At 44.2% G+C, this 27,311-nt stretch overlaps 1 protein-coding gene across 1 annotated transcript in view; it reads left to right on the forward strand.

The window, feature by feature from the left end:
• The first annotated feature begins 1,359 nt into the window (after positions 1–1,359).
• Positions 1,360–27,311, forward strand: part of LOC143274628 (serine/threonine-protein kinase unc-51-like) — a 102,842-nt gene continuing 76,890 nt past the window's right edge. Inside the window, exons 1-7 of the mRNA XM_076578498.1 lie at positions 1,360–1,743; positions 5,982–6,074; positions 6,754–6,804; positions 24,577–24,609; positions 25,247–25,283; positions 26,113–26,163; positions 26,862–26,993. Coding sequence (XP_076434613.1) covers positions 1,654–1,743; positions 5,982–6,074; positions 6,754–6,804; positions 24,577–24,609; positions 25,247–25,283; positions 26,113–26,163; positions 26,862–26,993 — 487 coding nt within the window. The 5' untranslated portion in view covers positions 1,360–1,653. The remainder of the gene's footprint in view (positions 1,744–5,981; positions 6,075–6,753; positions 6,805–24,576; positions 24,610–25,246; positions 25,284–26,112; positions 26,164–26,861; positions 26,994–27,311) is intronic.

A 27,311-nucleotide genomic window follows, 5' to 3' on the forward strand; every position in this document is an offset into this window, starting at 1 on the left:
ACGTGCTACTCCCCCTTCCACCCGCCTCGCGCTGGGACACTTCGGGAGGTGACGCTCGAATCCCTTTCCCCCCGGTCCCCTTCATGACCGTTTTATCGGGACGAGCGTCCCCTCCGCGATCAGCGTCTGCAGACGCATCGCCGCGGTCCCTATCGGGAGAAATCATGAGCTCCGGGCCTGGGAGAGTCTCTTGGCGAGTATCTCTGCCAGCATCATGATCCCTGCCTTCGTAGGATGGCAAACGAGGCATGGTACCGCGCGTAAGCACCCAGCGAACAATACGATCCCCAACAGAGAAAGGAAAGACAGGATCGACTCAGAGGTAGAAAAATACGAAGAAATCGAGGGGGCCGAGTCGAAACGAGTACACAGAATGTAAGCACAATACACATGCAAGCCGCATACAACAAAATAAGGCCAAATGAAAACGCTTAATAGCCAAAAAAAAGCGTTAGACGAGACAGAGCGAAAACCTGACAAGTTGGCATGGAGAGCCTTGGCCAAAGGAATGATTCAGCGCTTATAGCTGTTAGAGGCGTTTGATTGGCTAAGAGCGGGCCAGACTAAGAGGGGCGTCTTTTCACTGTTAGCCGCGCGAAATTTGGCCAAACAGAGCAAACCATAGGCCTAGTTTGCATCAGTTTGACATGGTACAGTATATGACACCAAACTACTTTCATAGTCCATATCAGCAAAGCCAATGATTCTTTCAGTAAATCTTCGTTGAACAATTTCAATACTGTCTATATGTTTCACTAAACCCGTATTCCAAACAACATTCCCATATTCTAAGACTGGCCTGACTAATGACTTAAATAATGGCACCATTATGTCTTTACTTTTACGCTGTGTACATTGTTTGTGTTATTGTCTCCATTCAGTTAACACATGTATGAAAACGCTTCCTTTTTTCTGAAGCATTTAATATATATGTATAGGCCCACTCTCGCTTTCCCCACCATCAGCGGATCGTCCCCCCCCCCCCCTCCCCACCACCACTATGCTATAAATAGACACGCTTTGACACCTCATTGATCTTTTGCAAACATTCCTGCCCTTGCGCACTAACATTTGTGCGAGCGCGCGTGGTCACACCACAAACCACACACAAAGGCACAAACTACGTATGGTATCCACCAGCAATATATTCTGCGTGATAACTTTATCAAAACTGACATAAATGGTAGATAAACAATTTTCCAGACAAATATATGAAAAAGAACATGGGCCTGTGAAACGCGCGTTCCATCAAAACAATAACATAACCCGATTCTCGTGAGATCTCTCCGTCAGCTGAGAACTATTTTGAAGGTCGTGGAATAATATATAGACCAAGCAGCCTTTTGTCCATTATTTTAGAAAACAGTTTTTGTTGTGACTGAAAGAAGGAAATAACATTTAGGATACGAACACCTTCTGTCACTGTAGTTACTTATCCCTTTATACCTTCCTTCGTATTAAGAAAAGGAAATGTCGAGTAGAGTACTTATTTTCGATGCATTTAGAAAAGCGTTCAGAGGCTAGAACCCAAACATAATCAGGTGGTAGGAAATGCGTTTTCAATACGAACTGAAGAGCGCAAGAGACAGTTCGTACGGTTCCAGCCTTTAAAATTAATTCCCGTTTTGATAGTTAAGTCGATTAGCATTAAATATGGATATTGTCGGAGATTACCAGTACGACAAAAAAGATATTATTGGACACGGCGCCTTTGCGATGGTATTCAAAGGCTGTCGAAAGCAGGTGAGTGGCTATTTTTCATCACTTTTTTTTTTTTTTTTTTTTTTTTTTGTATTTTAGTGTCAAAGATTCTCCACGTCCTCACATACTTCGGATATAGGTAAAGTGGAAAAAAGCGTTTTCCTGATAATTTTCATTTTCAGATTAGTAACAGTTACCTGTATGAGTGTTATCCCAAATCGGTTGTTGATCACACGATTGCAAGTGTCACTTGTTAAGTCTTTGTTTCAGTTTCCAGTCGCTTCTGACCAATTTTAATATCAGTCTTGAAGCATGTGGCCCAGCTTGCGACTTGCAGTAGAAACAAAAACTGCAGTTTCGTTTCTTATAAACTTACTGGGTATCTCGGCAAGTGATTCAAAGACACCAATCGCGATTTATTGGTGTTTTTCAGTCATAACGGGAGAACAATCAAGTCTATTACAGTGATTTCCCAAAGCTGCTCTCGAAGGTTGGTGTAAAGAACAAGAAAAACAAGATGAGATATATAAGGAAAAATAGATATGACTATTATGATGATAACAGAATACCGCAGCTTTGCTCCTCATGTTACAAATGGATGCAAGGGAGATCACAAATTGCTTGTTCAGCCAGTGGTAAGCTCAGCTGTCATTACCCAAGCTGTCAGGCAAATGAACACTGACACAGGGAAAGTCTTGTGTACTGACACAGGGAAAGTCTTATGTACAGTTGTCTTTACCTGGATCTTCAGATGTTATCTACCACTGGTTGACCAAATTCATTTTATTAAAAGAAACATTTCATAATTAGAATTTAGGGGACAGGAAACAGCAAAACTTCTGTCATCAGGGGATTTGGGTGGGCAGGTGGGATATAGACCCTTCATATGTGTGGCCCACTGTTGCATATCCCGTCAGGGGTCTGGATTCCTGTCTGCTCTAAAACTAGTTTGCCCATGTGGAGAAATTGAAAGTAGCTGCAGATAATAGCACCTCCCCCACCCCCTTCCCTCTCTGCACTTGTGTAGGTGAATGTGTACATACACATGTCCATATAATTATGAGGATGTAAACCCCTTTCCTTGTTTTTATCATTCACAGATATAATATGTTGATGAATTTGTTTTACTCTTTGTCTGATTTGTAGCTTTATGTCATTTTATTGCAGACATCAAATTGATTAGTGCATTATGATGCCTAAATGCACTGTATAAAAATGTGGTCTACCAAAAAAAGATGTTAGATTACAAATTCTTTGAATATAGCACACAAACATTTTACAAATCACACCAGATACCATACATTTTATGAGATCACTTTAGTTCTTGAAATTTCTGAATTTGAAAGTCTCTTATGACATTTGTCAAATTAAATAACTTAATAAGTATTTTTGAATGGAACGCATTGCAGTTGCTTATACTGTGAGTTACCATTTAATTTAAACAGATCAGAGACGCGTTTCTTAATTGCTGGCAGACTTGGCCGCTAGTTACGAGAAAGGGAGTGGCGAGGGCAAGGAGTACATGTGCAATGAAATGAATGTGAGGCAGGTAGTCAATTATAACTTACCTCACGGTAAAGTTTCTCAGAAGGCTACCAAGCCTCGACTCGTGAGAACCTAGCCACTCATGCCGCGAGGTGGTAAAAAGAAACACACCTTCCTATCGTGTCTCGCAAGAACTTGGTAAGCCACTTGGTAGCATGTAGGCTAAGAAACGTGCCTCAGTTAAAAATTAGTCAAAAAAAAAAAAAAAAAAAAAAGCAAACAGATAAAATTGTTCGCACTTCTCATCTTTTCAAGGAGGGTTTGAAAGTTAATAATTAAGTTATTATATTATTAGCATTGTATGTGAGTGATTGATCACCATGATGTATTCCATAACTTGTGATCCAGTTATGTATTTTTACTGTTTGTACCACTCCTAGCATTGGTTATCCATAAGGATCTTTAATTTTACGGTAGTATTGTATTGATATGTCTTTAACTTTATGCTTTATATAGTTTATGTCGTTGCTGTTTGAAAAAGACTTTTGTTGCTTTTGTTGAAATTTACTTTATCAGAGTTTCTGTATTGTGTTGTTCTCTATAATGCACAAATTCATACTTCTTGCTGTGTGCTAATTGAGAGGTACTTACTGGTAACTACATGATACGAATTTGCAGCTTGGCCACCCAAAAATTTCCTTGCCTTGTGAAGCATTGTTTTCCACAAGACTGACTGCATCTTGGATACAAGCCTAAAATAAACATGTCCATACTGTGCAAAATCAATTTACAAGAATTAATATTTGATGTTTTCTGGAATACTAGTACGATACAGAACACTGTTTCAAATGTTACAAACCCAAACCAGTTAATGGTCAAGTACAAAGCTGTAGTTTGATTGTAACTGGGGATGGTTTCTCCAGCATGACTGATGTGTTCACATTTAGGCGACTGAACATATTTTTGATACAATGATGGAAGTGATCTTTAACTAAATTGACAAAGTATCATTACTTATAAGTTATATGGATATCATGGATTTCTAAATGTAATTTTTGTTAAAAAGTGGTATCTGCTGATGATTCTGACCATTCAAGGTGAAAAACAGTCTCAATTATTGTAAGGTATGTTGGTGCACATTTACAAAGTCTGTATTGTGCAAGTGCTCATATCACTATCAGTAGTTAATTTGATGTATGCTACTATTACTTAGTACTATGCACATCAAATTTTAATGATGGTGTATTGATTTTTCTCTCTTGCTGTCTTGTCATTTGTTGTTATATGTTTTTTTCTCATTTACTAGTTCATTAAATATTTATGGTGTCAAAGGAAAATAATCATAAAAACATTATGATCCATTTTGTGATTTACTACTATAAATGAGATCACCAACTGATTGAAAGTAATAATACAAGTTTATGAAACTAAGTTACTAAGTGTTAAGAGTTTATTTGAATTCAAAATATAAACTCACAGAATACCTCAATCGATATAATTTGTTGTCAGTGCCAGTTATGCTGTGTTCTTGTTCATGTGTTCTTATGTTAGAATTGGAAGATAGAATATGTATAGACTTTTTAAAGTAATCTGCTTTCTTTAGTTCTAGTGTTGATTTAATAAGACCTAGTACTGGTAGTAGTTGTTTCCACTGGAATTTTCCACTTCAAAGCAAACTGAACGAATAGAAAGCTTCTGCTGTATTTAGAAGGGCTTATGGTTCTGTTCAATAATTAGACTTGTGTGAGAAAAAAGAGTGGGTTCTTCATAATGGTGTGTTTCAAGACAGAAATCCGCTTCTGACAACTGAAATCATCCTTCTGGGATTGTTGAGACTGAGAGGGCAACTGTTTCACAGTTCTGAGTCCATGTGTTGTGAACCCATGTTTTCTTGCATGCCATACTAAACTATAGACATAATCAATAGTGTGAGAATTTCATGTCACTTGATGTGCTGTGATTGAAGCTAGTCATTGGAAGTTATGTTATGCTTTCTATCATCGTTGTTGGTTCACTACATATAACTAAACAAGTTATATTTCTCTAAAAATGATTTAGAGATTGATCATATGCACCTTGTGCGTTGTGGACAGACTCTAACAACTCAGTCTTGTATCAGCAGTAGTGTGATATATTCCTGAGGGAAATGCATCATTGTGGTGTCAAAGAAAAAAAGTGTGTTCATATACTAGACTACTGACATTGATTACGCAAGCCTAGAGAAACTGTACTATATATATTATATATTATATAATATAAGAGAGCTACATGAAACTTTACAAATAGTGCATTACTTTTTGTAGAGAGAAAAAACATTGTGAACCTAGTGTGTGATGTGGATAATTTCATACAGTAATAACTAATGTGTGGATGAGGAGAGAAATCATTTGATGTATGTGATGAGACTCTGCAGAGAGAAACTATGTCAATGTACATAGTGTGGGGTGCATGTGTGTGATTTCCTTACTTACCTTTGGAAGTGTATTGAATTTGAAGTGATATTAAGAGTCAGAGGTAATTATGCTTTGCAAATTATTTTCTTGCTTGAAACTTCAGCCTGATGGCACTTCTGGCACATATAAGATATTGTCTCAATCAGTCAATGTCATTCATTTTTTCCTTTTCTCTGCCCAGTTCTCTCCCTCTCTCTCTGTTATGCAGAGAGAATTTCAGTTGAGTGTGCTTGCTGTGTTTGTTTTATAGTGTGTGCAGCTATGCTGTAAGAAATGATAAAGTATGATGCAGAGAGGTACTATCATTGTGCATAGTGTGATGTGGAGAGAAACTGTGTGCAGGATCCTACATATCCAGTGGCAATCAAATACATCAAAAAGAAGGAGCTGAACAAATCCAAAGAACTGCTGGCCAAGGAAATCAAAGTGCTTAGGGTGGGGTATTTTGTGTATTTTGATTTCTTTAAATCATGGTAAAACCATAGTCTTAAATTTTGTGTGTGAAGCTTGGCATATCATCTAATAATCACAAGAGAATAATGCAAGCATCATTGCATGTGCATACATGCATGAATATGTGTGTGTGGTGTGTACCTATGTGTGCGTTTTGTGAACATGCATGTGTTTGTTTTTGTCTGCATGTCAGTATATAATGATAGTGGTGTGTGGTGTGTGTGTTTTTGTCTGCATGTCACTATATAATGATAGTGTTGTGTGTGTGTGGTTTGTATATTATTCTACATTTTGTATATTATTCTACATTTTTACAGGTTTCCTTTCTGTCTGTCTTTGTCTTGCTCATATGAATCTGAATGAGTATGTGCATGCATGCAATGCATGCATGTTTGTATGCATATGCGTGTGATGTCAGCTTGATTGACGATATGTGAAGTCAACAAATTGTCAGTGTTGTTTGGCTGCTGTGGTTTTCCTCTCTCTTTCTTCTAACATAAACTCTCATGAGCTCAAAATGAATATACAATGAGGCCAGGAGAACAAATGATTATCAAATACATTATAGTAAAGAGTGGTGACTCTCCATTCCACAAGGAGCTAAACTTAAAAATATAGAATTTTTTTTAGAAACAATTAATTTTAAATTATTCTGTTACAGGAGCTGTCTGTTTACCAGCATGAGAACCTGGTGCAACTTCTGCATGTCAAAGTAAGTAATGTTATTCAAATGATGAACAAACAGTTTCTGTACCAATGATACTGGTATATTAAAAAAAAAATTCTAGTATGCATTGACTAAATGAGACTGGATACTATGGGAAATGGCTTCTTTTTTTTTCTTTTCTTTTTTTTTATACTTAGATGGATCTCATTAATATTTATAAAATCCAAAATTTTTTTTTTTTAATCACTCAAGGCATAGAAGGCTGCTATGTTTTGCACTCAATGTGAAAGTCTATCATCATTTCATTTGCCGGAGAGGTGATTTTGTTGGTTAAAACATTGTTTGGTGTCATATCACTGTCCATGTCAAACTGATGCAAACTAGGCCTATCGGTTTGCTCTGCTTGGCCAAAATTTCGCGCGGGCTAACAGTGAAAAGATGATGTCTTGCCCGGTCCGCTCTTAGCAATCAAACGCCTCTAAAAGCTATAAGCGCTGAATCATTCCTTTGGCCAAGGCTCTCCACACCATCTTGTCAGGTTTACACTCTGTCTTGTCTTACGCTTTTTTTGGCTATTAAGCGTATTTCATTTGCCTTACTTTGCTGCATGCGGCTTGTCTGTATGTATTCTTACATTCTGTGTACTCGATTCGACTCGGCCCCCTCAATTCGTTCGTTTTTCTCTACCTCTAAGTCGATCCTGTCTTTCCTTTCTCTGTTGGTGGTCGGAATTTCGCTGGGTGCATAAGCGCGCGGTACCATGCCCTCGTATGCCATCCCATGAAGGAGGGATCATGAGGCTGGGACTCAGCAAGAGACTCTCCAGGCCCGGAGCTCAGATTCCTCCTGATACGGACCGCGCGATGCGTCTTTAGACGCTGATTGCGGAGGCGTACTCTCGTACAGCTAAAACGGTCAAGAAGGGGACCGGGGGGAAAGGGGTACGAGCGTCGCCTCCCAAGGTGTCCCAGCGCAAGGCAGGGAGAGGGGGGAGTGGCAAGTCCTCTCTTGGCGGTGGGGGACTTGCAGCTAGGCGCGAACTCCAAAGGGGAGGCCGCGCCCTGGCCGTTACCCGGGTCCCCACTCGGAGACGGCCCTCAGGTGGCCCCATTGCAGTTCCCTTCCTCCCTTCTCTGTCGACCCCCCTCCCCCACCTCCTCCTGGGGGGGTGAGAAAAATTTGGTTTCTGGGGGGGGTGTGGGGGGGGACCTCTACTTTGCCCACCCTGGGCCAAGCCACCCCAGTCTCCCACAGGAGGGGATTCAGGGTGCATGGCAACTGCTCTGCAGGACTTCCTGCTATCCGGCTGGTCTCCCCCTGCTGGGGGAGGCCTGCGCGTGCTCAGGCGGTTCCGGGCAGTCAGCCCACTCGTCTTCAGGCGGGACTGACACCCAAGTCAGACCTGACCTCCCTCCGGACTTGGCCAGGTTTTTCCCTTCATGGAGGTCAAGGCGCCAGTGACCCTTGGGGTTGGGGTCACAGGATGGCTAGTGCCCACGGGTGGTTACCCCCATTCTACCTGTACTGGGGCACACCTATGGTGCACGCTGGGTTGCCAGGAATACGAGGGGCCAACCCCCTTGTCCGCTCCCCACCGGACCCAACCCAGCACATCTCACAGAGTGACACACACAACCCGACAAGTGCAGTCGACTTCTTGTCAGTCAGGTCGAGCTCCTCCACCAATATTGCCACTCAGTCCACAAATCGGTCCTCTGTCAACCCACAGGGTACCTCCATGGTCACAACGGCCTCCTTGTCAGGACTGATGGCTGCCAAGGGGCCCCCGCTTAGCCCGGGGAGCCTGCAGTTCCCACCTACCCAGCCCTCGGTCCTACAGGGAGATTGAGTGGGTGTTTGTCCCCTCACAGCACTCTTGGGTCCCTCTTGCATCCAGGGACGCCCTCTCTGAGAAGGTGTGGCACCCACCATCCCAAGCATGGTTGGACCTACAGTCCACACGCTCCCCACCCCGCTTCAGGCGTCAAGGACATAACAGCTGTGGCCATGGTCCCTGCTCGGGATCATCCCAGCTCATCCCGCTTGGCTGACCACAGCTCACAGGATGCCCCAGTGGGTACATTCACTTGGGATGGCACCCAGCAGGGTGGACTGCGAACAAGAGTGGGAGCCCCTGTCTTCGGATGAGGACAAACAAGTGGATGAGCACCCTTCGCCCCCATCCCAGGGGGACAGATTGAGCCCAGCCTCTCTGGGGCCCAGCGAACAAACTGGGACTTTGCCGAGTCGAACTGACCCCCCAATAGGGTCCCCCCATCCCGAATCAGTCCCCGGGTATTTTGTTCCCCTTGACCCCTTCGGCCATGGACTCTAACCCCAGAACCCAAAAAGCCCTCGAGTCCCAAAATGCTCAGGAATAGTTAATAAGCCGCCCCCTGTCGGGGGGTGCTGCTTCCACCCCTCCTCCCAGGGGGAGCCTTCTCCCGGGGGCGCTTTTTCCCCCGGGAATTTTCCTTAAAGTTTCCTCAAGGGAGGTCACCAGAGCCCCTGCCTGCAGGAAGCAGAGCCCCCGCGAGGACAGGATGTTGGCTCACAGGCCCCCCCCCCCACCCAGTATTTTTTCCTTTAAAACATTAGCAGAGTGGGGAAAAATTTGGGCCCCGCCGCTGCCCCCTTGGGGTTTTTCCCGGCTTATCCTTCTTTGACGCGTTCCTCCACGGGGCCAATGAGCTGGGGAACAACGTCTGGTTAATAGGACACGGGGTCCCCTTTCCTCTGTCCGCCGGGGTCCCCCCGAGGTGAAACATTTTTGGAAATAGGGTAGTTTGGGTTTCCACAGCACTGCAACAACTACCGCCTTTCATTATACTGGTAGCGCGGCTAGGGTTTTTCCCCCGCCTCTCTAAATTCAGTAATAATATAAGATATAATGGTACTTTATAGCACACTATCCCGAAAACTGCTTAGGTTGTTTACAAAAACGCTTTTGTTAACATAAACATCATATCTATGTTACTACCAACCAAATGTGCTACACACACGCACGCAGCCCCCCCCCCCCCCCCGCTGCATACATAATTTTAAAAAATACTGGTTCTAAAAAGCTACCCTAACCAAAACGCAAAAATAGGAGGCACAAAAATTTAAAAAACACACGCACACCACCCCACAAACAATTTTTTTAAAATGCATGGTTATGTAACCCTGCTATGTATGGGGGGGTGGGGTGTCCACGGTTTGATGTGCCCATCGTTGTCTCCAGCGGGGAGGTGGTGGGGGGGTGGGGGGGGGGGATGCCATGAATCTATTTTTAATGCCCCCGGGTGAATTTCCATCTGTCCCAAAAAATGTTCTGCAGTTGGGGAGACAAAGACAGGCTACATTGTCGGGGAGGCCTTTTTCCCCGTGACTTTTGGCCGCTCTTCTGAAGCTGCGCGTCTGTTGGCCTGCACAATTGGGCCTTTGTGCACAGCAACGCCATTTTCCGGCCCACTGAATTCCCCCCAGGAGTCGGGTTTTTATATCAACGCTTTAAAGAACTTTGAGTATCCTGAAGGTTTCTTCGACCTCGTGTGATCTTTTTCCCTTGTTGCAGTGCCATAAAAGGGCCTTTTGGGCAGCCGAGGTTGGCTGGGCCACGTGTCCAGCCCAGCAAAGGGGGACTGCATCGGAGGGTAAAGATGGGGAAGGGTGGCTTTTGAAAGCACCTCTGTGTCTGGGGTCCCCCTTGCCCTTGTTGTTCATGTTCTGAGGATGTTGTGTGGAGTGGTTCGCTTTGGGCATGTCGTTGGTACACTGTCCAATTTCGCGGCTTACAGTAGTGGGGGGGGAGAACTTCGCTCGTAGCCTTTAGCTTGGCCCAAGATAATGCCTCTTTTTTCCCCGACTTTGCCTGATTTGCCAAAATTTTGTTTGCTCTTGCAACCTGCGTTCACTTCATCGCGATGGTCGCATTTCGTGCAGTGTGCTGCCAATTTAAACCCCCTCCACCGCCAGTCTTGACCGTTGACGGGGATGTTGGGCTAAAGTAGGGTTTCCCCGGGGCTGGCTAGGGGAACTTCTTTTCCCCTGTGTGAGGGTAAGCCGAATTTCCCTGCGGCAGTGGCAAACTTGCGACGGATTTTGCATGTCAGTTTCAGTCCAGCTTTGGGGGCACAACTCAGCAAACAAAAAGCCTTAAAGATGTTGTCTGCCCTTCTTTTTTGTTTGAAGCCTTCTGGGGTTAAACACTTGCCATCTTTTTCGGTCTTTGGGGGCCCGTTCCCCACATGCCTCTCGAGGCATCATAAGCATTGCAGAGAAATGAGCTGAACGGGTTTTGGACCCAGGACGCACCCTTGCTTGACACCTTTTTGTGACGAAAAAGGAGCAGATGTTTCGCCTTTGTCCTGGACTCGACCTGATCCTTCGGGGAATGGCTGACCAAAGGGGAATAGTTTCTGAGGGATCTGTACTTGGGCCGGATCTTCCACAGCCCTCTCTACCACGGGTCGAAGGTTTGTGAGGTGACATAGGTGGAGAACAATCAGCTTTTTGCCCTGACATTCTCTTGCAGCTCTTGCAGCAAACACCATGTCGGTGGTTCCGCGTCTTTCCAAAATCCCCCTTTGGTTGGGGCAAAGGACCTTGTAAGGTGTGTGTGAGGTGGTTTGTAGGATCCGGGAAAGTATTTCCTGCGTGGAGAGAAAGGGAAACCCCCCGAGGGTTATCACAGGCTTCCCGGTTCCCTTTCGCTTGTACATGAATGATAATGCATCTTAAAACCCGGGGGGGATCGTCTCTTTTTCCCAATGAGTGAATACAGTGAGGGAGCTTCTCATCACCCCGTCCCTCCATCTTGTCCCTTGGGGTATGGAGTCTGAGCCGGGCTTTGGTTCAAGAAGTGTTGGGGATGCCCGGCTTCGTTGATGGGGATTGGGGGGAGAGGGTTCTATGGCTTCTATTTATGGAGGAAGGGCGATTTAAGAAACTTTTGAAGTCCCTGAGCCCAGGTCAAAATTTTCGGTCGGTGTTAAGGTATTCCATCTGCACTGAGGGGGGGGGGGTGACCTGAGAATGTGGGGCCGTAGACTTTTTTTAAGGGACATAGAACCTCTTCATATCGTGCCTGCAGCATATCCCCGGATCCCATAGCTTTGCACTCACCACTTTCTGATCGGGCGTAACTTTTTGCAAACAGTCCCTGCGGGGCATGTACATCCTTTTTTGATGGGGATTTTGGGGTTTGCCCCAGGTGGGCTTGATGCAGTGGCTTTCTCACCAGAAGCTGTTTGATTTCATCACATTTTTCATCAAAGTCTTTGTGCTTTTGTCATGGGTCCCAGGGTTTGAAGCTGTACTATAGATCATTCCGCCGGGGTCCCCATCGACTCCACATTTGGTTGCAAAAGAGGGGTCCCAGACGTCTTTCCCAGCGCTCCAAAAAGGATTTTTGGGGTTTATGTTTTTCAGTTAGCGATGTTAAGCCGTTTTGGGGAGCCTTTGGGCCCATGGGGGCGTCTCTGGGGTGGATTAATATTGCTTCGAATACAAGGCGATGGTCGCCAAAACACTGGGGCGCCGCACAGGGGTTTTGTTACACGTACATCTTGCCTACCCCTTTTCCTGACGGACGTAAATAAGATGCCAATGCTTTGAGGGGGTGCATCCAGACTCCTTTAGGGTAGGGAGGCATAAAACTGTGTGGTTTACTTCGTGCCTGCAAAAATTGAAGAAAAAGAAATCCTTTGGGGTTGCAGTGGCCCACCCCGTGTTTTTCAATTCACCCACCCCGGGGAGTGTAGTCAGACCACTCTGCATTGAAGTCCCAAAAATGAGGCTTGTTGTTTTTGGGAAAGGGAATGCGAGTGAAGGTCCTCTTTAAAACTTCGTTACTTATGGGGGTTGGGTCGGTTGGGCGTGGGCCCCATGAAATGGTGAGGGCTTCGGGCCCAGTCCCAGTGGGAGTTTCAGGGTTTTTAAAACCCCTAGTTGACTCCCTTTGGGGGTTCCGCTAGCTTGCTGACAATGCTTTTTTTACTGCAAAACCAAGCCAGCCTAGCGCTTTTGCTTCCTGCCACCCAGAAAAAGGGTGAAACCCAACCCCCGTTCAGACCCCGCCTTCCCCTGCAAGCCGAGTCTCATCAAGGCTGCGAGTAAATTTTGTATCTGGCAATTTTGGAAAACTAGTCCCTTCTTTTTGGGGGTTTTTCCCCTTATCTTGTCCGGGAGAGTCCCTTATGTTAAAAGCACCAAATTGTGGGGAACATCTTTTTTTTTTTTTCTTTCTTTTTGTTTCGACGCTGATGAGGGTCCCGCCAGTGCGGTATGCGGGCCCCGGGGTGATATGGAGCAGGAAATTTTTTAGGGCCCCCTTTACCCCCTTTCCCCTCATGCCAGGGGGTGAGCAGTGCTTTCCCTAAAGGGGGGTGTCAGACGGCTGCGAGCTCCCTCGCGCTCCCGTCGACGAAGAAGGACCCTATGGCCCAGCCCCTGGGCAGGTTGCGGTGGACTGCCATGTTTCCCACTGTCGTTTCGTCGTCGCCCGTCGCCCAGGATTGGGGGGGATGAAATGATGAAGGAGAAAGGTCTTTTTGGTGCTGATGATTTTGGGGTGATTTGTTTAAAGTGAAGGAGGGGTTGCGCAAAGCGACCCACCCCCCTTTGCCGGGTCCCCCAATTCCGTGGCAAGACTAAATCGAGACATGGAGGATGAGCACGGATGCAGTGGATGCCAAGATATTTTTCCCTTTTTGGGTTTTTATCTTTCTCCGCCCCACAGTGCGTTTCTGTAACGCCCTTTCCTTCCCTTGAAACCGTGGTTTCTTTTGCGATTCGCCGGATCCCCCTTCGATGCATGGGTAGACACCCCCGGGGGCCACGGTGGCTGCAACGCCAGTGGAGCTAGTGGCGTCGGTGGCCCCTGAGCCGAGCCCTTTTTGGACCCAAAGGGGGCTGCCACCGCCCCACCCGGGCCCCGGGAAGGGGGCTGGGAGTGCCCGGGTTTTTCGCCGGCAACCGCCCCGAACAGGTTGTACTGGATTTCAGGTTAATAGAATTTAATGACCTGACTGCATTGTATAACAATAGCAAGCACACCAACACAAGGAAATGGACCGCCCTGTTGAACTTATTGCTGAGGGGAAAAAGGTGAAGAATATGTTACAACAAGCGACAAGCCAACACAAAGGAAGTGGGACCTGCCATGATTGAATTATTGTGGGGAAAGGTGAGTTTTTGAGAGAGATTTAAAAGAAAAGGGAATCAGAATGAGGAGGTATCGGGGCTTGTTCCCCGCTTTGCGATTGAAAGAAAACGTCTGTGTATGGTCTTATTCGCGGAGGGGATCCCGAGAAGTCGAGTTAAGAGGAAGAAAGGAGTGGCAGAGGGGTTAGATGGGTGGTTAGAAAAAATTTGGGGGCCCGACCCTTTACTGCAGAAAAGGTCAGGTGGGGTAGCTTATAGTCATTCGATCAGAAAAGGCAACCCGGGAGAGACTGAAGGAGAGGGAAACATGGTCAAATTAAAGCTCTGCAAATGGTTGGCGCGTTATTCGAATTCTTGGAGTCTGTCTAACAGATTTTGGGAAGGCCCGGGCCAAAAAGAGTTTCGTAATTAAACTTTAGAGAACCCGGAGTACAAGTTCTTGGTTGCTCGGTTTTAGAAAAGTGGGGGATAGAGTGATTCTACCAGTTCCCAAATAGGGGAATTTACAATTTAAAATGGCTGTTTGGGAAAGGGAAAAAACTGGTCTAATTACACCCAAACTGCGAAAAAGAGGGAGGAAAGTGAAAAGGTGCTTTGACAAACAGAGTAGGAAAGGAAGGGGTTTGCGAAACTTCTTTGGGCACGTTATCATCAATTCGTCTTTTTCGTAGAGGAGAGGGCTGCCCCGCGGTCCATCCCAGCAAGCCACTCCCCCTTCAGCCAGATGCGTCCCCTTTTGTCAGCCCCAGGGCAAGACAAAAAGGGAGGTGGCCTATATTTGCCCCCAAACCCCAGGGGTGCCAGGGTTTTCTGCCCTTTAAGACCCGCCACAGGGCCCCCCCATATACCACCCACCTAAGTCAAAGCGGCGTGCGCAGAAAACAGCGGCAGAGGAACAAACCCCTCAGTCGTCCAAGCGACGGCCTGCCTAAGGCCCGAAGGGCCCCCAATGAGGGCCCAATTTAGCACCCCCGTCGTTCAGCCCTCCCAAGTGGGAAATTGTCCCGCATGCATATCTTTGGGGTGCTCTGGGACCTAAAGTGGATTGTCGGGCTAGAGTAGGGTAATGTGCCTTGGGCGGAGGACCCCCCCCCTCCGATCCCCCCCTCCTTTTTGCCCATCGATGGGAGGGAGGTCTTAAGAAAAAATATATGCACCTACTCCTCATGGGGGGTATCCCCAAAAATCTCGGGGGGGGGTTTTTTTTTTGGCCGGTTTTTTTTGATTCAAAGGCTCGGGAGGGTGGAGACCCTTTGGACTTGTCCCCCCCCCAAAAAGATTATCCCCAAAAAATTCAAGATGGCACACAGGGAAGATTCGGAGAACCATTCAACGGGGCATTGGGCCTACCTCCAACGATCTGAAAAGATGCTTAATTTTGTATCCTCAACCATCCGGCATCCCGTCAGCCTGGGTTCTTTGGAGGGACAAGGTGTTCCAGTTCCTAGCCCTCCCCATTTTGGGGGTTTTTCCCTTTCCCCCCTTTTCCGTTTTCCAAGGGTGCGGATTTGGGGCCCCTTCCGGTCAGAAAACCTTTTGTCTTGGGACCCGGGGAAATGGCTTTTTCTGGCCAGTCAAGGGCCCCGGCCAAGGCTACAGCCAGATCTAGAATTTTTCCCAATGGGTTCATCATGAACCCGGAGAAATGCGTCTTTCCCGGCAGTCCTTGACTTCTTAGGGATGAGATTTGACATGCAAGTATGATGTCTCTTTTCCCACGCCCAGATCGGGGGGATGTCGGCAGGGTCTCAGCCCCTTTCGCCGTTCCTCCCCAAAAACAGCGCGGACACTTTTCTTCCCCCTGGGGATGTGGAGTCCATGGCACCCCTCATTCCCCAGGGGGGGTTCTCAAGGGGCCCCTTTCAGAGGGCACTGAGGGGTTCGGTGGTCGAGCACTCGCCCGGATACCCCGATAGTCTTGGGGTGAGTGGGTTTCCTCGAGGTGAGTGGGTTTAAACCCCCCTCTTCGGAAAAAGGGGGTTTTCCCCCAAAACCCCCCTGTCTTTTAGGGGGGGGCCCCCAAAATTTACAAAACGCCTTTCCCCCCTGGGTTGGGGGGGGCCCCAAAGGACTCACTTTCCCTGCCAAACAGGGAACTTGGGGCCCCCGGGGGAGCGCCTATGGCCCCATCAATGTTTTTGGAACTGGAGGCGTTCGCAGGGCTCTCCCCGCCCCTTCGTGGGGGGAGGCAACTGGCAAGACCATCTGCTTGTTCACGGGCAAAAACGACGGGCGCTTTTTAGTGAACAAAGGGGGGGGGGGGCGCACTCGGGAGAAACCCCTCCCGCGGACCCAGGCTCTCCTCCGTTGGGGGCCCCAGCAAGGGCCTTGCGGGTTTCAGCGAGGGGAAAATTGCAGGGAAAAGGGCAACATCTTGGCAGATGCCCCCCTCCCAGGGCCAAAAAGGGGTCATTTCCCCCAGAGTGGACCCCGGGCAAGGACACCCTTCAGGGGGTTTTGGGGAAAGGGGGTTCCGGCCCCATGGTGGCCTTTTTTCCCCAAAAAAAGTTCAAAAAAGAGACTTTCCCCCTTAAAGTCTCTTTGGGCGCCGCCCAGAAACGTGGGGCAGTGGAAAGCTTTTCTTTAATGGAGCAGCTGATTGCCTACCGTTTCCCCCCTTTCCAATTTCCCGGCCAAGGGGATAAAGGAAAGCCAGGGTTGGGGAAAAAGCCCCCAAACTGACCACATTGCGCCCCGGAAAAGGCCCCGCCCACCCTGGGTTTTCCGGTTTCCCCCCATCCCTGACACTTTTTTCCAACCCCTTTGGAAAAAGGAAACCAAACCTCATTCTGGGTGAGGCCCGCCTCGTTCGGGCTTTTTTCACTTTCCCAAAACCTCAAAAACTCCACCTGCACGCGTGGCTGCGTGCGGGCAGAACTGTTTTCATCACCATTGAAGTCTTTTTTCCCCCCCTTTTTTCCTCTGTGTCGGCCCGCGCCCCGAACCCCGGGGGGGGGGCCTTCCTTGGGGGGCCTCCTCCCAAAAGTCACCAAAGAAGGGAGGGAGGGAACGGAGACTTTGTATACTTTCGCTGGAAAGGGGAAAAGGGGTGCGTTTGGTGGGGCAGCTCGAAAATTCCCCCCAATAACCCCCACGAGTTTCAGCGGCCAACCTTCCCGGCCCCCACCCTCCTCGGTTTTCAAACCCGTTTTGCTAGTTCCCGTGCAGGGTACGGTGGCCCCCTGTAAACCCCAATCAAAAAGCTAGGTGGTCCCCCCCCTTTTTAAGTGGTTTTTTGCCAGGGAGGGGGCTTTGGGGGCCTCTCTAAAGGGAAACTAGGAATCCCAGAAGAGGCCCCCTTTGGGGCTTTTTCCTGGTGCTGGATTTCATTTTAAAAAGCCCTTCGAGCCGTTGGGGCTATTCCTTTTGACCTGCTCACCCTCAAGAACCCCTTTCCCTTTTGTTGGGTGGCCAAATGGCCCCTCATAAGAAGCGAGGGTTCCAAAGATCTTTTTGGAATTTCCACCGATTTTGGCCCTTTCCCCAAAAAGATGGTTCCCAAACCCCTCTTCGTTTTCCCCCAGAGTTTTTTGGGGTAAAGAACCAAGACCCCGAGGTCCCCCTTCCCCCCCCCTCGGGGGGGCCCTTTTTCTTATTTTTGCCCAAGAAAGATGAGGGGCAGGCATCTTTCCCTGTTTTTGGGGTTCCAAAAAAATATTGGGATAGGCTCAAAAGGGTTCTTCTCGAGGGTCTTTTCCCTCCCCCTCAATGAGAATTTTCAAGAAAGACATCGCTGCAGGCACCCTTTTTCCCCTGGGTTTCCAAGGCATTCTAAGCCGCCCCTTTAGGGACACAAGGAAAAAATTTTTCTTAAACCCCCAACACCGAAGTGCGGGCCTAGCTTTCTTTGGCTGCTTTCCAGCCCCTCTTGCCACGCAAACCTTTTCCCTTTGGGGGGGCAGCTTTGGCGTCTGAAAAAATCCCATCAACAACTTCTAAACCCTGGGATTTTTCCCTATTTTACCAGGGGTGACGGTTTCCCCGGGGATTTTCCCTATGTCACGGTTTAAAACCCGCCCCTCTCCCGTTTTCAAGGGGTCCCCCCTAAAGAACCAGTAGGCGTTGCCCCCCTCCTTTGCTTTAAATTCTGAACAGTTTGCATGTAAGTATTTTGACACCAAAAGGGGGAGTTTGTATTATACTCCGTGTTTTTTGGGGGATTCATATACCCTTTCCATGTTTAAACTCGAATGCCCCCCGTCCGTCCCCACGTTCCCCCACCGTGGTTTCATGGGTCTTTTCTTCCCATGGCCCCGGAAATGAATTTTGCGCTAATAAACTTTTAGAGGGGGGTTTTGGGTTTTGGGTAAGGGGGGACCGGGGAAGAAGGGGGGGTCTTTTTTCCCCGTTAGCCGCCCCCAAAATTTGGCCAAGCCGAGCAAACCAATATTTTCATGTTTAAAGTATATGTTTTCACCAAAAATGGAGCTTTTAAAACAATCCCCCTTCCCCTTTTTTGGTGGGGCGTTTTGTTTGCATATTTCAAAATTTTCACTAAATTATTTAAATTACATGGTTTGTGATTTGGGGTGCATCCCCTTCCCAATGAAATTAATTTTTTAAGGGCAGTCTACAGAACCCGATCGCAATAAACCAAGGGATTCATCTTTGTAACCCCCCTTTGAAAAATTTTTTAAGTTGCATCCATTTTGAATCGTTTTTTTTGGCTTTTAGAAAAAAATTTTCAAAAATAATTTCCCTTTGAATTTTTTTGTTGACACCAGGCCCAAAAAGCCCCGCTTTCTCCAAAATTTTTCAAATTTTTACAGGGGGGGGGGGGGGGATTTTTTTTCTTTTTTCCTTCAAAATTTTTGGGGGGTTTCTGTCTGGCCCGTTTTCAGGGAGTCAACACAAAACCTGCAGTTCTAACACATGACCCATTCAATCGCACAGTATCCTTAATTTTTCCACACTCAGAAACAAGGCCCAAAACTTCTTTTGGCCCATTCATGGAGGGGAAAGGGAGAGAGAGATGTTTTATTTTTTGGGGGGGGGTAACTGTCAGTATGGTTGGGGAGGGTTTCTTTTAAAAACTGGGGTTATTTAACCCCAACTACAAAAACCCTACAGTTTAAGTTAACAAAATTTTTGCCTTCCCCGGGTTTTTTTCTATGGGGGGGTCCACACTAGTTTTTCTTTTCCCTGGGGGTTTCCACTCAATGTCAGCCCCTGATCCAAACACAACTTTTTGAAACAGTGACATGGGTCCCAAATTAAACCTGTGGCTGTGTGATGGAAATTTCCCGCTTAGGTAAGGAAAGGGTTGGGCAGTCCCCGCCTACACAGGGCCCGTGTGTGTGTGGGGGTGTGTTTTTTTGGCTGGAACATTGTTTTTAGGGGGACCTTTTTGGCTCCCGACAAAGGACAACAGGCATTTGCATTGAAATTTTTTTTCTGGGTTTTTGGGGAAAAAGGCATTTCATTAGAAAATTTTCCCTTTCCCCCGGGGTCTAGGGGAAAGGGATTTACAATTTTTCTTTTTTTCTGAGGAAAGTTTTTTCCCTGGTTCTTTTTAAAATTTTATTCTCCCCTTTTTAATATATTTCCCCGGCCCCATTTTGGATTTTCTTTTTTTTTTTAGAAATATTTTTCCGGGGGTTTTGGGGGATTCTTCATTTTTTAAATGTTCTCAAGGGGGACACACCCATTTTTTATTTTTCCCGACAAGGACGATTTGGTTTTGGGCCCCGGGAACAAAAACTGGGGCAAGTTGTATTTAAGTTTTTTTCCCCCATGTTTTTGATAGGTTTTTTTTTTTTTGTTTTTTTGCCTGTTTTTTAGTTGGATTTTGGCCCCGGGAATAGATTTTTTTGGGTTTCTGTTTGTTTTTTGTTTTTTTTTTGTGCCCGGAAAAAATTTTCAGAAAAAAGGAAAAAAAAAAGATCTGTTTTTCCCAAACCCGTTCCCCAAATTATGGTGGATTGAATTTCAAGCAAAATCTATGATTTTTAAAAAATTCCGGATTCAGACAAAAATAGCTGTCAAACTGATAATAAAAAAAGGGGACTGGGAGTGTCATTGGCATGACTTTATAAATCTTACCGGGGTATATTTGATGTCAAAGTCAAGAACGGGGGTGCAGAAAATCCTTAAAAATATGAATAATTAAGGGGAAATACTCTTCATGGTTTAACTTTATTTTTAATCTTTGAAAAGGCGGTGGGGAAAGTCATAAATCCCAAAATTTTTTCATAAAAGTCCTTTTTTTTCCCCATTGATGCATTCTACTATGTCCCCTTTAACATTTTTCTGTTGGATTTTTTATTAAATTCCCTTTTATTTCATTTTTGCAGGGGTTAAACCCCATTATAAAGGGTTTTTTCTTTTTTCTTGAAAAAAGAAATTTATGTTTGGGTTTTGTTTTAACCCCTTCTCCCCTTCACACAACCCTTTATACAAGGCGACTATTTGGGACTTAAATTTGAGACCCAAATTTTTTTAGTAATACCAATTAGCAGGGCCCCGTAGGGGGGATGACACTGATGTCCAAAGGTTGGTTTAGGTTATTCACTTTTTTTTTTTGTGGGTGGATTTTCCCGGGAACCCAAAATTACAAGGGGGTAAGTTAGGTTGGGAAAAGTTTGGAGGCATTTTAGCCTGAAATTTTTGGGGTCCTTTGGGGTAGTTTAGTATTGACTTTGATTTTTTTTTTTTGTTGGTTGGGGGTTTCCCCTAATTTTGGTTTTGGGGGGTTGGTTTTATTTTTAAATTTGACACTATTTTCCATTTAACCTTTTTTTCTTTACGGGTAAAGAATTTAATAATTTGTTGGGTGTAATGCCCCGTAACAAAGGGGTTTTATTCAAAGTTCCTGTTTTGGACCCCCACTTTATGTTTTCCACCTGTTTTTGTGTACATGTGTGGGGGTGTGGGGTGGTGTGTGTGTGTTTGTTTTTTTGGAAATTGCCTTTTCACAATTTGGGGAATTTAAATTTAAACCGACCCCCTCCACTTTCCCCCCCCTGCCTCCCCCCAATCACTCCTTTTTTCCCCCCCTCCCCTCAGTGCTTTCTTGTGGTTCATGCATGTGTATGCACATGAAATTTATTGGAGTAGGTGGGGTGATAAGGGGGGAGGGGGGAGGGGGGAGGGGGGCAGTTTAGTGTAAATGGTTTAAGAAATTTTTAAACTTTTTAAAACCCCTTTTAGAACTGTGGGCAAAATTTGGTAGTCATCCTTGTCTTTTTCTAAAAAAATTTAAAGGCCCATCCTTGCCTTTGTTTTTATTTACTTTTCAGGGCTTTTTTTTTTCATTTTTTGTACAGAAAAAATTTACAAGAACCTTTTTTCACTTGTTTTTCCCTTTTTTCCGGGTCATTTTAAAAATCAGGCCAAAAAAGCGGGTTTTTTGGGAAGCGGGGGGGGGGGTTGGGAGTGGGGATTGAAGGCAAGGGGGGGTCGGGTTAAATTTGGCGACCCTTTTTTTTAAAAGTTTACTTTCTTTCTATAGCCCCGGGGGATGAAAAATTGGGGTTTCCCGGGCAACACCTGATTTGTAACCCCCTCCCTTGAGGCCTTTTATTTTTTGCTATCAGTGAAAGGGGTGTTGCCTGAGATTAGACTGAACTTCCATGTAGGATGCTGGTCACCTTTTTTTATTTGAACTAATTCCTCTTTAGCTTGCATTATTTTGTTTGGTGAAAAAAAATACTCTGCTTAAAAGTATACATAAAGTAGTTCTTTAAATTCATGCTACACTGACCTCATTTCATGAAGGTTCAGCAGCGAGGGTTAAATATTAACCAGATTCAGTCGTCACCTATACCTGGTTCTGTGCATGATTTAAAGCTCTCAGTTGCTCTGTTACACTGCAGTGCCTGCGTGTTCAACATGTTGCTTTTGATTTGTATCATCAGTACTGCTGTTGTGTGTGAGAGATGGAGGTATGGGAGTTGAGGGAGGAACTGGGGTTGGGTGGTGTGTGTGTGTGTGTGTGAGGGGGGTATGTCAGGAGAGGGGTAAATGAAAGTTGATCAGAAAACAGGATGATTTTTAGTTTGTTGTTTCGGTTTTTGTGTGTGTGTGTTTTTGTTTTTGTTTGTTTTTTTGGGTTTTTTTTTTTTTGTTTTTGTTTTTTTGGTTGTTGTTTTTTTTTACTGTGTAAGAGACTCTCTTCCTTTCTGCCCACCCCTCCACTGCTCTCTCTCTTTCTCTGTCTCTCTCCTTCCTCTCTTGCTCCATCTTTATATCTTTCCCCTGTCTTCCCCACCCCACCCCATTGATTTCTCCCATTCCTCTCTCTGTTCGTCAACAACAGAAACATTTCTGTTGTGTCTTGCAACACTATCATCAAAATAACAAAAAAACAGATGGATGGGTTGGCCTTCTCCTCTTCACTGATAAAGTAAACAAATGATAAATTCAGTAGTCAGAGTGTTTAACCACTGCCATGTGTAGACGCTGTTTTATTTCTTTTTGCGACTTCTGTTAAGTTTTGAGGTAAGGGCATGGCTTTATGTTAAATGATACCATGCATCATGCATGACCTGCATGTAAGATACACAGTGTAGGAAACACCTGCTGCCCTGGCAGACTTCGCTCCCCTTGACATTCGACATGTACAAGCACATACACAAAACACACATATCAACACACACAACACACACACACACACACACACACACAACATCAACACACACACATGCACACACTCATATTCACACACACACACACACACACACACCACACACTGAATGATGTCAACCATTTTTTTTAGATTTCAGGAGCTGACACTGTCAGCTGCTTTGTTGGTGCTTGAGTCACACTATGAATGGGAAAATTACCAATGGCCTGAATACTAGAGATAGATAAATATATATATATATATATTATATATTATTATATTATATAATATATTATATATATATATATATATATAATAACCGTGTTCATTTGTTTGTAAACATTAGAAGACTGTGGGCAGATTAGCTACCCAGAGAATGATAGATAATGTAATGACCCTGGCCCCTTTCTAGTTCAGGGTTATTGGGTCTCATTCAGATGGTAAAACAAGGTGAAAAATATGAATGTTTACAAAGATATATATGTCAACACTCACTAAACAAATTTGCACACACACACACACACCCCACACACACACACAAGACATGTCCTCAGTTCTGTTTACATTTTTACATGTATGTACCATGTGTGTTTCCCAGTTCCATTTACCAGACTGATAATGTGATATACTGAAAGTGGACTGAAATGTTGCTGACTTATAAATATTACAGGGTGCTTTGCATGGATATTTCCACACTATAGGTTGTGTTCCCAAAACATTTGTTTATTTATTTATAGTCTGTTCATCTAAGATGTATTAGACTGAAAATAAATGATATTATTATTATTATTTGGATTTTATCATTCCCGTCATAATGATGATTTTTAGTATTAATTAGATATCAACATTTCTGTATATTCGAATGAAAAGGGGGGTGGTTGAGGTCGGGGGGGGGGGGGGGGGGGGGGGGTGCACAAAGGGGAGGGGACTAAAAAAGGAAGAGTGAGAGAGAGAGACAGAGAGAGAGAGAGAGAACAGAATGTGGAAAAGATAGAGTACAAAATCTACAATGGAGAGGGTGAGTGTCAGTGATTGGAAAAAGAAAAAAACATAATATTGGAAGGGTGTGTGTGAGAGCGGGATGGGAAGCAGGAATTAGGACAAAAAAAACAACAACAAATCAAAAAAACAAAATCAATAATCAAATATTGTATGCACTACTTCTGTAGATTATTATTGAAAAGAGGTCATGTGGGGACCTACAATAAAAAACCCCAACTGGATATTTTAACACATAACTAACTAACTTTAAAAATAGAACAGTTCAAAATAGATAACTTTTCCAAAAAATGTTAACATTTGAAACCGGTAACATGTGTTCCATAATTTCTGGAGGCAAAAATTACCAATGGCCTGAATACTAGAGATAAATAAATATATATATAACCTTGTTCATTTGTTTGTAAACATTAGAAGACTGTGGGCAGACCAGCTGCCCAGAGAATGATAGATAAGGTAATGACCTTGTTCCCAAAACGATCAACACACAAACACACAGAGACAAAATCAGACAACCAAATGACTGAACAGCAGACAACTCTATCTGTGTGTGTGTGTGTGTGTGCGCAGCGCGCGCGTGTGATTCTCTCTCTCTCTCTCTCTCTCTCTCTCTCTCTTGCTCTCTCCCCACTACCTTCCCCCCTCTCAGAAAGCAACTCCTCAACAACAACAAATCAACAATTAACAGACACACAAAAATACAATATGAAAGGGGGCCACATACACCCAGCAGTAAAAAAAAAAAAAGAACCACAGTGTCCCGTTTTCCATATTTTTGTGGGATGACCTGATTTGTGTCAGATAACAAACAGGGTGAGTCAGGGTGGGTCAGGCTATGCTGACGTTTTATGGAAAGTAACGTCTTGGGTGCACATCTGCAGTGTCTATATAAAGGTGATGACTAGATAAATTTTGTTGACTTGTCATCCTATTTGAGTTTGGACTCTGCTACATGCAGTTACTGAGAAATGCCAATGTTACCATGAACAAACACACACACACACACACACACACACTCACACTCACTCACACAAACATGCAAAAACACACACCACCATTAAACAAATAGATACCATGATCATGAGATTCTGATTTCCCTATTTCTCCAGGAAACAGATTCCAGTGTCTATCTGGTCCTAGAGGTAAGTCAGTGGACTTTGCATGGATGAACTCCATTTTTTTTTTTTTTTTTCCTTTTTCTTTCTAATTGTTTTTCTTTATTTATAAGACAGGTCAGTATGATTGCAGTGTCATTTATCTATACAGACCTTTTGGTTATGTTTGTGTATTGGAACAATATCAGTTAGTTAAGGCATAAGCATGAAAATTAAAAGCATGGATTGTTTTCTCAAAAATTGTGTTTTGTGAAATGTTATAAACTTTTTGGCATTCAGGTGATTCAATCTATTTTAATCAGTTTAGTGGTCATCTTAAAAATGATCTTTAGTTTTATAAAAATTATAAACATAAAATATTGGTTTACTTTTTTTTAATGTTGTTACTTCTCTCAATGTTGACTGCAAGCAAACTAGCATGATGAGAAGTTGTGTTCTACATGTTTTGAAATTGTTGAATCAGTCATGTTTGGTGCACCCAATGCACTGGTCATGGTGCCCTTTTACTTTTTCACTGCAAGATTACCAGGGTATGTGTTTGTGGGGGGCACATGTGTGTCTTGGGGAAAGTGAGAATGGTAATGACATTGGTAAGTTCAGTACTTGAAATACACTGAAGCTTTGTGTATATCTTTCATGACATTTCTTTCCTTTGTTGTTTCAGTTCTGCAATGGAGGAGATCTGTGTGACTATCTCCTGAGTAAGTTGTGAAAGAGTGACAGCTGTTCACATTGAGGCTTTGCTTTCTTACAGCATGCTCTTGTTTCTACACACACTCTGACACTGTTTGTCACTAAAGTAAAAGCTATAGAATGCTTCCATGTATCATCCCCAATAAACTTTTTTGCACTGACTGTTGTCAAACCATAGTCCTCATTTCAGTCTTGAAATTCCTGTATGTTTTCTCAGCTACTTTAACTGCTGAATTTTTAGTCAAAAGATTGAAACTGAAAACTAAGCTTGGTGAATTGTGATCAATCTGGCATGCATTTGAAGCTCAGTTACTACTGTATGTTTGCTTATCAATAGTGTAATTGATTTTTCTGGACAAAAGTGATGCAGCCTGAAGAAGAATGAGTCCAATACAGGATAATGACTGACATTCTGACCTGTAAGCTCTGTCCTATCACAGTTAGATGATAGCCCTTCATTGAACATACTTGTCAGCAACAGTTAAAGAGTTACAGATGTATGTTAAATCTATGTCTTAATCTATGTATTTTGTTCATGCATTACATGACTTCAGGTTTTTTCTTTGCTTTGTCTCATCAGTGTGTAAAAGATTGATTCAGCAAGTAAACAACATACCTCATTACCTGAACAACAAGTTGTGTGTACACATAATTGAAATCAGATGTAAACACGTTGTGAAATCTTAATGTTTATGTGGAGGTGGGGGTGGAGGAGGGCACATGATATGTTTGTACAACTGCATGAACTATCTTTTTTTCCCCCTCCTGTTTTCGAAGCTTTCTCAAGTTGCTGTATCAGTTCAGAGGACTGATTTGATATGCTGCTTTGTTTTGCAGGCAAAGGAACGATGTCAGAAGATGCCATATCATCCTTCATGCAACAGATCGGTAAGATGATATAACCAGTTCTTCTTATTTCTCTGATTTCATTGTCATTTCTTTAGCTCTTCATTATGACTTCAGCTCTGTTCTTTCTCCTTATGTGCAATTTAAAAAAAATTACTTGTTTAAGTTTTAACACTGTGTGAATGTTGTTTGTTGATTTGGATATTTTCACTGAGAGTTGTATTGCTGTTGGATGAATATATATGTGGGGTGGGTGGTGAGGGGTTAGATCCTCTCATCCATCCATTTCACAATTCCTGCATTCAGCATTCAACATCAGTGTCTTTTGTGGTCATCATACAAAGTTAACTGCAAATGGATGGGAAATGAGAAGAGTGTCAAGGAAGCATAATAAAATGGCAATGAGGGCTGTGACATTTTTCCCTTAAAAAAAATATTATGTAAAGTCATTTCTTGGGATACCAGATGATACAAGTGAAGACAGCCTTTACATGATGATGATGATGATATGGATACTTGTATAGCTCCAATCCTCGGTCAGAGACCAAGCTGTAAGTGCTTCACAAATAGTCATTTGCACAACGGCTGCCAATTGACTGTTGCCATTGGGTGCTCATTGTTCGTTTCCTTTGTCATTCAGTCAGGTTTCAGTCATACGTATACACATGGAATTCCTCACACAGACATGTAACATTTTATACTCTGTATGATGAATGTCGTTTGTGTTGGTGTGGTGACAGCAAGTGCCCTGAAGGCCCTGTATGATAAAGGCATCATGCACAGAGACATCAAGCCCCAGAACATCCTGATCTGTATTCCCAAGGGGGGCAGCAAGATGACCACCCCGCCCACACAGCTCAAGTTCAAAATTGGTGGGTAACGATGATAATGATGATAATAATGATGATGATGATAATGAAAGTATTTATGTAGCACTGATTCGTGTGTAAAGTTGGATCAAAGTGCTTTCACACCAGTCATTTACATGCATGCATAACTCTGATTCAGGGTTGTGTCAGTTCTGTTTTGTTATTCTTGCAATTTATTGCATGTCACTGCCATGTATTTGTATTAGCACAGCAAATAAGGAATAAAAAAAAGAAAAGAAAAAAAAAGCATGGATAAATAGGGATACATAGTTTTCGAACAAATGTAACGCAGCACTCCAAAACCCGGCTAAAGTCGCAATT

The sequence above is a fragment of the Babylonia areolata genome, chromosome 29, assembly GCF_041734735.1.
Source record: "Babylonia areolata isolate BAREFJ2019XMU chromosome 29, ASM4173473v1, whole genome shotgun sequence".
NCBI classification, from domain to species: Eukaryota; Metazoa; Mollusca; class Gastropoda; order Neogastropoda; family Buccinidae; genus Babylonia; species Babylonia areolata.